Raw genomic sequence first — 11,880 nt, 5'->3', positions numbered from 1 at the left:
ATATATATATATATATATAATATATATATATATATATATATTCTCATATTATTTTTATATTTGTTGTTTGTTGCTCTATTTCTTATTATTGCTCCTTGATATATCATGTAATTATATTTTTTATATTTGTTGAATGGTGTACCCTTTATTAATTATCTTCATGCATGACCAATCTTGTTATAGTCTATTATATCACCAGGATTGACATTCCATTCAAATTATCAACCAACTATATTCTTCACCAAATAAGTTGGATAAATCAGCGATATACAGCATTGATTATTAAATCTTTGGAAATATTACGTTCTCAAGATTAACTTGAATTATTCAGAAAAATTGCAACCAATTTGGAAGAACTCGAGGGTCATAGTATTAAGTTGCAGCAGCAATACAAATTAATAGAATTCATAAGGTATTACAATAGAGTATCACCTTTGATTCCGCTTGGTATCATCTTACACTGCTGACCCCTTTGTCAGATGGTGGCGAGTGACATTGGTGATTATACCATATTGTCTAGTACAAAAATCGACGTCCTTCATCTATCTTCCTCTCCTGCATCTATATTTGTGGAGTCAACCAAATCAGTCATAAGAACTGTGAACTATTAAAGCAGCCGATGTTTGCAGCCATCGAAAGCAGATAATTATATGAGCTCCTAGAAGAGCTGGTAAGAAACTGGTGGTATTTTTCTTTCAGGAGTCACAAAAATATTGAATTTATTCAAAAATCTTTGCCCTACCGACTGCGGCCCAGCAGGGCACATGCGATGCCAAATATAACATCACACAGTTTTCTCATAATGCAATCCTTTCTGAAAATTCCTATAATATTTTTTATATCAATATTATTATTAAATCAATAGTGGAAGAGCAAATTGATTTACAACACAGTAGGCTAGTTAGTTCGAAGTTTTATAATTTTCAATAAGCGTCATTCTTACTTGATTATGGTACTGACTTGTGTTCCTAAATTTGTCTCTTTTGTGGATGGATGGAGTCTGTTGTCTGAATTGATTGAGCTGATGAGCTAAACAGTAATGTGAAGCTCTTATGTTCCTGACATTGATTCAATAACGTTCTACTCTTTTCTACGTGGATTCGTGTATTGAAATATTTTCAAAGCTCTTTCATCAAATATGTGGAGAGTCATTATACTGGTCAAAGTCTACAGCTTATTGGTCTCTCATGTTGATTGTGTAAGTAATCAAAAATCTAACTTTCACCTCTATCATAATGATAGTTCTTTGAGCAGTAGATTTCGCGTAATTATGAACCACAGCCTCCTCCAATATCCACTGACTCATCATCAAAGTAAATTCTGTCCTGTCGTAACATGTCGGAGAGATGTTAGTGTCAGAATGGCCAATGGCTCATTGAATTTGCGTTTCGAATCTGGCTAATCATCTGTTGTAAAGAACTATTATGAAAAGTCATAGTCTCCTAGAATACATACTGTTAACTGGTCAGCTCGTTTTGAGACCAGAGAAAGGTCAAGAAAAAAATAATTGACCGAGCAAAGAGAGGTCTAAGATTCAAGTGGACGGTTTGGCATTTATCTTAATGTTTGAATGTTCATATGTTTATATGTTTTTATGTTGCACATTTACGGCGGAACGCGGTAATATATTTTCATGAAATTTGACAGGTATGTTCCTTTTTAAGTTGGGCGTCGATGTATATACAAGGTTTTTGGAAATTTTGCATTTCAAGGATAATATAAAAGGAAAAAGAAGCCTCCTTCATACGCCAATATTACCGTGAAAATCAAACTATAGAATTATTATAGAATTATATAGACTATAATACTACCCGTTCAAAAACTTCAAACATCTTGAAAATTGTATCTTTTCATCAACGTTGTAGACAGTTGCAGCCAGACATGATAACAGCGCTCACACTCACATTCTGGGACGACACGTCAACGTCACCATACGATATAGGACAGAAAGCTCTATGTTTATTTAGGATTTTTTCTAGACATTTTTAATTGATAAATTATTTATTCATTTTCGAGAGAACATAACAACAGTTTAATCTAACTCACTGAGGTAGGACAGAAAGCTCTTTGTCCATTCAGGATTTTTTCTAGACATCTTTAATTGATAAATTATTTATTAATTTTTGAGAAAACATAAGAACAGGTCAATCTAACTCACTGAGCGCGAGGTCTACTGCTCACAAAACTTCTAGTACTAGGTTACTTTGAGTTTTTAATTGCATGTGTCAATGCATTAATAAATAATCCAGTCGACAGCTGGGAGGAAATGAAAAAAAAAAACTTTTCTATGAGCCATAATTCCATTCCTGCTTCAAATTTGTGGATTGACTAAGGTGCTTTCAAACTCAATGGCAGAGCTTTGAGCGCCTCTTAATAATGTAGTTTGAATTCAAGCCATGGTAGTTTTTGTGACACTGTTCTACTTTTAGAAAATTCCTCGAAACAGAATTCAAGGTTGGTGAAGGTCAACACCAGTGATCAAGCTATCTTTTATTTTGTAGGCAAAGACTGACAAATAATAAACATACAGACCAGAAACAGTTAATATTCCATGTTGAAGAAATAATATTTCCCACGAGAAGCGGGTATGCTTATTAAACATGAGCCTCAGGATTCTATTCTGAGCCTGCAAAGCAGTCAATGAGTTTCCTGAGCCACCCCACAGCAGAATTCCATGAGAAAGTAATGGCTCATAATACCTGTAATAGGACGTTATGACTGCTTCTCAAACTAAAACCTTAAAGAGCCTTGACATGGTATAGGCTGCTAAACTCGAGCATTTTAGTAGATTCCACATAGGAGGACCAACTGAGACCCTGATCAACAGTGACCCCCAGGAAGTCGGAGTCCCTAGGAAAACCCCGGGAAGTCGGAGTCCCTAGGAGAAAGCAGATCACCTCCTCCAATAATAAATTGAAGCCGCCAATCATTGACAAGACTATGAATTGAAAATTCAATGAAAGCTGATTAGCTTACATTGACTTGCAGACTGTTTGCTGAGCACTAATCTGAAATTTCTGTCAGAACAGCATCTCTCATAGTTTGCAACTCATTGAAATTATTTGATGAAATCAAAGAATGTTCATCATCTGCGAAGAGTATGGTCCTAGCTGAAGGCACATCACAAGTCAGATAATTAACATGAATGAGGAATATAAATGGGCCAAGGATTGAACTCTGAAGAACTCCTTTTATGATGATACATGGATGTGACACCATTCAACACCCTTCCCTCAGAAACACTCACCTCATCGACCTGACTACTTCCTTCCTAGTAAGGCCTCACAAGACTCAATAGCTTCTCCCTGTTTCTATAGTAAGACAATTTTTCCAGAATAATCTCACAATCCAGACAATCAAATACTTTATTCAAGTCTACTAAAACCCAATACTTTACATTCTCGATCAAGTAAATCTCACTCACAAAGATTTCCAATGTGTCATAAGTCAAATTATTCTGTTTGAACCCGAATTGACTCCTAGGCAACAAATCATTTCCCCAGCATCATGCAATGTTGTCATGGAAAATATTGCAATACTCCAGTTGCCCATCTATTATTGCTGCAAAATGCTGAATAATTCATCAAGTTACACCTTGTAAAACTTATCTCTTCCTAGGCTGCTCACTCCTCGTTTGTACCCACTTACTATGTTGATGTTCACTGATTGAAAGCCCTGGATTTTTTGCCCAGTCAATGCCCATGAACAATGAGATGCAACCTGGTGATACCACTCACCAAAAACCAATGACTCTCTGTCACAGACTCATTTTTTGACAAAATTCAGTTTTGTCAAGGGTTATTAATTACATCACTGGTTGTTTTTGATTGATTAAGAACAATTATCCACTACAAAAACAATATTTGCAACATTACTGCTGTTATGGAAATATGTTGCCTATCACTGCTAATAAGCTAATTTGGTAATATTCCAATTACCAAACTGTAGAGTGGTGTAACTTGGTCGACTTGGGCCAATATGCACCATCTCTGTTCCAATGGAGATTGATCAGTTAGTATCTCTGTCTATTGAAACACATTATAATGGATGTGACAATTTCTTCTAGTAAAGGCAGTAGACCCAGATCAGCATTAAATGATGATTGTTTAATGAATCAGCGGATGAAGGCTTTTTTTCAATGACATTCAACCAAGTCATTTTCAAGATTGTATGAATAAGAAATTCCTTTTCATTTAATTTATTTACTATGAAATTACATTGGTAGATAAAATAATAATGTAGTCTGTGTGCTATTTTTCTCCCAATTTGGCGATGACACAGTCCAAGATATAAGGTTAGTGTTTCACGTGTACAATGTCTATACAATATTAGTCCAAGATAAACATGGAATATGAATTTTGAATTTGGATGGCTTAAATAAATAAATGAATTGAAAATATTTCAAACAATTACCACTCTAAATGAAATAAATGGGGTAATATTATGCTCAAGTGGAAATTTATTACACTAATATTCACTTTCTATTCACTTGCACACCTACGTGTTTCCAACGTTGAAATTTGGTTTCTGAGGTCGAATAACTGTTAGTGATTGAATTTTTCAACGTTTCTAATGCAACGTTTGTTTTCAACGGTTGCTCTCTCATTGAAAACACGTTGAAAACGAGCTTCCAATTTCACCACTCACAGCGCTACAGTTGTCCTTATTCAAAAACGGATTTAGCAGTCAATGACAATCGACCGATCGACGCCATTTCATGTTTGAATTCTCATCACGTTGATGATAGCTGTGAACTCTCTTAGAAGTGTCTACCCATTCCACTTTGACTTGGTAAGTTTATTTAATTTATTATTTCTATTTAAAAAATGAGATTGTTTAGTGATTTATTGTCTAAACTTGAATACAAATATTGTGTGTTATTCACACTTGTTTACATTTGAGGTTGGGGTTAGGTTTATCTGTTAAATTAGAGAGCTCTAATTAAATATGTTAAAAATTGTCACAAAGTAAAATTGTGATGAGAAAATAATTAATAATATTATTGAAAGATGCTCAGCTATCAACAAAGCCAGCTGACCGCGGAGATAAAGAGGTTACTGATGGCAAACAATCTTTCACACATCGAGACGATTCTTACCGGCTCTGGCGGCGGCGCAACTCCATCCCCTCTACTTTGGGAGAGTATATAAATGCCAGACGAGCTTCAGACCACAGCATTCTGCTCCCAACCTTCCTCTCCTGTACAGCGGCCTGTTGGCTGCCATACATCCCTGACCTCCTGTCCTTGTACAGCGGCCTGTTGGCTGCCATATGTCCCTAACCTTCCATCCTCCCAGGGCACAGCGGCCCATTGGCTGCCGTCCCTATCCTCTCACCCTCCCAGGGCACAGCGGCCCGTTGGCTGCCGTCCCTATCCTCTCACCCTCTTAGGGCACAGTGGCCTGTTGGCTGTCGTCCCTAACCTTCTATCCTCCCAGGGCACAGCGGCCCATTGGCTGCCATCCCTAACATTCCATCCTCCTAGGGCACAGTGGCCCGTTGGCTGCTGTCCCTATCCTCTCACCATCCCAGGGCACAGCGGCCCATTGGCTGCCATCCCTAATCTTCCATCTTCCCAGGGCACAGCGGCCCGTTGGCTGCCGTTCCTATCCTTTCATCTCCCCAGGGCACAGCGGCCCGTCGGCTGCCGTCCCTAACCTTCTATTCTCCCCAGGGCACAGCGGCCTGTTGGCTGCCATCTCTAACCTTCCATTCTCCCAGGGCACAGCGGCCCATTTGCTGCCGTCCCTAACCTTCCATTCTCCCAGGGCACAGCGGCCCGTTGGCTGCCGTCCCTATCCCTCCATCTCCCCAGGGCACAGCGGCCCATCGGCTGCCGTCCCTAACCTTCCATCCCCCCAGGACACAGTGGCCCATTGGCTGCCATCACTATCCTTCCATCCTCCCAGGGCACAGTGGCCCGTTGGCTGCCATCCCTATCCTTCTATCTTCTCCAGGCACAGCAGCCTGTTGGCTGCCATCCCTCCTGTCTATCCTTCCTCTTCCTACTATACTGGAGCAGAACCGAGGCCATAAGGCCAATACAAAATTACATCGAAGTGGTGTCATCAGAGAAGAGAGTGACATCAGAAGCACCAGGAGGTGCTGTCCATGCCAGCTGATGCACAAAGAAGAAAGAAGAGGAACTTCGATTTGCCTCCTTTCCCCGCCCACATTACGACTGAGCTAAGTCATCCAGGAGCAACACCTGGGTATCAATCACCCACTTCTGAAGCTACTCAGGGTGTACGTGATGGATTGGCGCCAAATGTGGGGCACGAGGCAATGAAGTAAGATTCATGAGTGAACAGGGCGAGGCTGATCTGGATGCTTAACACCAGGAGCTGACAGAGGATCAGTCGGTTGAGGACAAAAACCCCGAGGTGATAGCCGACCCCAGAGTCTCCTGGATCTATAGATTTAAAAATGATGAAGCATTCAATCTTCTACAAGATTGGGGCATAGTGTCATCTGGAACACTTGCTGAGTTGAGAAGGTTGTTAGTAGAACAACATTCAAAGATGGCTGTATGTTATCCCAGCTCAAGACCTGGAATAGTGAGTGGAAGCAGTGAGGAATCTGGACACTCAGCAACAGGTACTCACGCTGAAGTTGGGAACCAACATTCACACAAACCCCTTCATGGACCCAGGGGCGGTATGTGACAAAGTAAGAAGCTGGAGACTGTCATTTGATGACCAATGAGATGCTCCCAGCTTCTTAGAAAGGCTAGTCACGATACCTGAATTACTAGTTGGTAAAGCCACTCTATGGATGCGTAATCGTTGTAACCAATGGAAATCATAAGACAATTTTGTGACAGATTTCAGATCATGCTTCAACCCACTTACCTATGAGGAGGACCTTGAGAATCTAATTCAGGTAAGGAAGCGAAGGGAAGGTGAATCATTTGACGAATTTCTCAAAGATGTACTGACACTTATGAGGCATCGAGGAGGTTTCACAGACAAAATAAATTACAGAGAGTGTATAAGAATCTCCTCCCATGGTACAAATTGTATATTCGGCAATCGGATGTCCATGGTATTGACAAGTTAGAAAAATTCGTGAAAAAGTATGAACAAATCAAAGCAGAGGAGAAACAGAAAAGACAGAACTTGAGAGTTTACAAGACTGAGGACACAAAAACGATCACAGTACCCAAGGTCGGGACAGTGATAACCCCTACTAGTAACAGACCATCTCTTAGTGAGTCTGATTCCATGTGTTGGCAATACAAGAGACCACACTGGAAATCACACTGTCCTGATATCCCGCCATGTAAAAGACGCGGAGAGAGAGCACTGAAATGTGTTTGTGATGTGCAGAAGGAGAATAAAACTCTGAACAATACAGCAGTGATGCGAACAACACAGAATTCCTGTGATTGAAGAGTCATCAAGGGACAACAGACTATTCATTACTGTGACAATCGGTGGTAAAAAGTGTTGGGCATTGCTAGATACTGGCGCTGAAGTTAATTATATGAGTAATGGGCTCTATGAAGTTCTTCAAAAAATGGGGATGATGAGGAAGTTACCAACTCATCACCACGCAATATTAGATTGCTCTTATTGAGGAATAAGACAACAGCAGTCCCAACAATATTGGCCATAGATTCCAAACCTCAGGACGACAAAAGAACAGAAGGATGTCCAAGCAGGTTGTTTTGAATGGAGTCAAACTCAATGCCTTGATCGATACCAGGGTGGAATTGTCATATATTCCAGGACAAGCATCTTGGGACGACATAGTTGATGACTGTGATGAGATGACCAACTCTGAACGACAGGCTGCGATTCATGGTCTAATCACCAGAGCAAACACTTCAAACTCCGAGAAAGTTGTGGAAGTTAGGATGGAACGAAAACCATCTCATGATGAGTCAGAATCTAGCCTAGCAGCCGACACAAACAGGATAACCCTAAGGGGGATATCATCCTCTAAAAACAATTCAGCACCTCCCACGGTCATGGATGTGAACGAGACAACACCACCCCTCACTGCCATGGATGTGAAGGAGGTGGGAAAGTTAACACACCCTTTGACTGTCGAAGAGATAGTCCCACAGGATCCTAGACCAGGCCCATCTGGAAATATGGATCCGGTGCTGTGCTACTGCAACACAACACCAGATAAGCGTAAATGGGCTGGCAAGCCGCGCATAAGAGTCCTATTACCAGATGGACGATGTAAATATGTACCTGTGGACCAGGTATAGATGACGCTGATAGCGAGTTGCATACACCTCTGAAGGTGATGCCTAAGTGGCATACACCTCTAAAGGTGATGCCTGAGAGGTGTACACCTCTCAAGGTGATGCCTAGATGGCTCACGCCTTTAAATTGAGGTGGTTCCATAGAGGGCTCCGATCCCCCCCTCCCTCACAAGTGGGAGTGAGGTATCACAAAGTAAAATTGTGACAAGAAAATAATTGGAAATATTATTGAAAGACGCTTGGCTATCAACAAAGCTAGCTGACCGCTGAGATAAAGAGGGTACCGATGGTGCACCATCTTTCACACATTGAGATGATTCTTACCGCCTCTGGCGGCTGCCCAACTCCATCCTCTCCACTTAAGGAGAGTATATAAACGCCGTACGAACCTCAGACCACAGCATTCCCCTCCCAACTCCTTCCTCTCCTGTACAGTGGCCCGTTGGCTGTCATATGTCCCTGACCTCCTGTCCTTGTACAGCAGCCCGTTGGCTGCAGTATGTCCCTAACCTTCCTTCCTCCCATGGCTCAGCGGCCCATTGGCTGCCATCCCTATCCTCTCATCATCCCAGGGCACAGCGGCCCATTTGCTGCCATCCCTAACCTTCCATCCCCCCAGGGCACAGCAGTGTGTTGGCTGTCGTCCCTAACCTTCCATCCTTAGAGGGCAAAGTGGCCCGAGGGCTGCCAACCCAACCTTCCATCCTTCTAGGGCACAGCGGCCCATTGGCTGCCATCCCTATCCTCTAGCCCTCCCAGGGTAGAGCGGCCTGTTGGTTGACGTCCTCATCCTCACATCCTCCCAGGGCACAGTGGCCCATTGGCTGCCATCCATAACCTTCCATCCCCCCAGGGCACAGCAGCCCCTTGGCTGCCGTCCCTATCCCTCCATCTCCCCAGGGCACAGCGGCCCGTCAGCTGCCATCCCTAACCTTCTATTCTCCTCACGGCACAGCGGCCCGTCGGCTGTCATCCCTAACCTCCCATCCTCCCAAAGCAAAGTGTCCCGTTGGCTGCCATCCCTAACCTTCCATCCTCCCAGGGTACAGAGGCCCGTTGGCTACCATCACCAACCTTCCATCCCCCCAGGGCACAGCGGCCCATTGGCTGCCATCCCTTACCTTCCATCCCCCAGACCACAGCATTCCGCTCTCAACCTTCCTCTCCTGTACAGTGGCCCATTGTCTTCCGTACGTCACTGACCTCCTGTCCTGGTACAGCAGCCCGTTGGCTGCCGTATGTCCCTAACCTTCATTCCTCCCAGGGCACAGCAGCCTGTTGGCTAACGTCCCCATCATCTCATCCTCCCAGGGCACAGCGGCACATTGGCTGCCATCCCCCCAGGGCACAGCGGCCTGTTGGCTGCCGTCCCTATCCTTCCATCCTTGCAGGGCAAAGTGGCCCGAGGGCTGCCATCCCTAACCTTCCATCCTTCTAGGGCACAGCGGCCCATTGGCTGCCGTCCCTATCCTCTAACCCTCCCAGGGTAGAGCGGCCTGTTGGTTGACGTCCTTATCCTCACATCCTCCCAGGGCACAGTGGCCCATTGGCTGTCAACCCTAACCTTCCATCCCCCCAGGGCACAGCGGCCTGTGGCTGCCGTCCCTAACCTTCCATTCTTCCAGGGCACAGCGGCCCGTTGGCTGCTGTCCCTTGCCTTCCATTCTCCCAGGGCACAGTGGCCCATTGGCTGCTGTCCCTATCCCTCCATCCCCCCAGGACACCCTTCCATTCCCCCAGGGCACAGCGGCCCGTTGGCAGCCATCCCTATCCTTCCATCCTCCCAGGGCACAGCGGCCTATTGGCTGCCATTTCTATCCTTCCATCCTCCCAGGGCACAGCGGCCCGTTGGCTGTTGTCCCTATCCTTCTAACCTCTCCAGGCACAGCGGCCCATTGGCTGCCATCCCTCCTGTCTATCCTTCCTCTTCCTACTATACTGGAGCGGAACCGAGGCCGTAAGGCCAATACAAAATTACATCGAAGTGGTGTCATCAGAGAAGAGAGCGACCTTCACGCCATCAGAAGCACCAGGAGGTGCTGTTCACGCCAGCTGAGGCACAAAGAAGAAAGAAGAGGAACTTCGACTTGCCTCCTTTCACCGCCCACATTACAACTGAGCTAAGTCATCCAGGAGCAACACCTGGGTATCAATCACCCACCTCTGAAGTTACTTTTGGTGTATGTGATAAAATTAATATAATACAATGAGCTTGGTTCTAAGTATTGTACATGTAGCTTACTACTTAACTTCCAAATAAATTACAATTACTTTGATTTCTGCACAAATATCTTCATTATGCTATATCTTTGTATTGTTTTTGTCACAGGACTGCTTTTGTTGAGAAATTCAATTGAACTTAATATAATAAAAAAAAATTTTGTCAAACATAACCCAATTTAACCTGCAAACAATGAAAGTCTGGGCTAAGCTCTAGCTGGTGTGCTCCTCCTGTTATCTCAGTTATTATTGAAGATATCGACTCAATTTTTTTTTAAATGGAAGAGGAAGACAAAACAAAGCGCACTAGCATATTTGTATACCATTTGATTCAATTTTAATATTAGAAATACCTTTTTCAAAACTAACCTCATTTTGAAGAAAGGACGATTCTAAATTATGATAATTTGTATCAACTATTATTAAAGATATTATGGGACTCGATTTTTTTAATGAAAGAAGAATAAAAAATATGACTTTGTCGGTAACTGAATAACAATTCTAATCAATCAAATTTAATGTTATTAATATTAACAGCAAAAAACAGCGAATTCTGTCCAACCTATAATCCTATGTATGTTCCTATCATGCTTTTACTAGCACCATAGAGTTGTAGAGTTATAGAGTTGCTGCTCTATTCTCCAAAGGTCACAAATTTGGAGCATGCTAAATAGAGTTGTCATCGGTTTTTGACATTGCTCGATAAGAAAGATTCCGATTTCAACTTGTTCGATTAATGATTCAAGAGTTCAATATTTATTTTATTGTTTTTTTATTGTTATTGTTTTACAAACTTCAATTTGATATATTTAAATTATAATTCGATCTAGATTTTTCCCCATAATTGGAATACTTTTTTTTTGAAAAAATTGGTAACCCCAATGGGTACTAAATTTGTGAAGTCTCATTCAGGTATTAATAATCAAAGTTTATTTATTCATTCAATCATTCAGAATCATACAACTTACAGAAAAGTACCACAGGCTAATTTATGCTTAAAACGGTTCCAGTTATAATTTTCACTATCTTCAATTTTTTTCAAAAAAAAATCCAATTTTGGGAAAAAAATCATTTTGAATTGGAACTCAAATGTATCAAATTTGAAAAAAAATTATTCTAATTCCATCAAAAAGCCAACCATTACTACTGACCACATTTTCTCCTGTATTTAATGCTATTGATGAAGTTGATAGGAAATCTGGAAAATATCAAAAATGTGCCGGTTGTTTGCCTGAAAAATGTTGAGAATATTTTTAAATGTAGCTAACCATTACTGCTGACCACATTTTCTCCTGTATCTAACGATATTGATGAAACCCTACCTACCAAAGTTTGATGTGACTATCGAACCTAAAGTGATGAAGACTGAGCAAGTCTGAGGGTTGCTCAGTCTTTATCTGGTAAGACTTTGTTATATTAGGTTGGAAAATGCTTGTTTAGAG

At 42.1% G+C, this 11,880-nt stretch overlaps 1 protein-coding gene across 1 annotated transcript in view; it reads left to right on the top strand.

The window, feature by feature from the left end:
- Positions 1-1,000: 1,000 nt before the first annotated feature.
- The window catches only part of LOC111049535, a 101,407-nt gene continuing 90,527 nt past the window's right edge, over positions 1,001-11,880 (top strand). Inside the window, exon 1 of the mRNA XM_039440421.1 lies at positions 1,001-1,198. Within this exon, the coding sequence (XP_039296355.1) occupies positions 1,139-1,198 (60 nt within the window). The 5' untranslated portion in view covers positions 1,001-1,138. The remainder of the gene's footprint in view (positions 1,199-11,880) is intronic.

The sequence above is a fragment of the Nilaparvata lugens genome, chromosome 13, assembly GCF_014356525.2.
Source record: "Nilaparvata lugens isolate BPH chromosome 13, ASM1435652v1, whole genome shotgun sequence".
Taxonomy (NCBI): Eukaryota; Metazoa; Arthropoda; class Insecta; order Hemiptera; family Delphacidae; genus Nilaparvata; species Nilaparvata lugens.
This window is presented reverse-complemented; position numbering and strand designations above follow the sequence as displayed.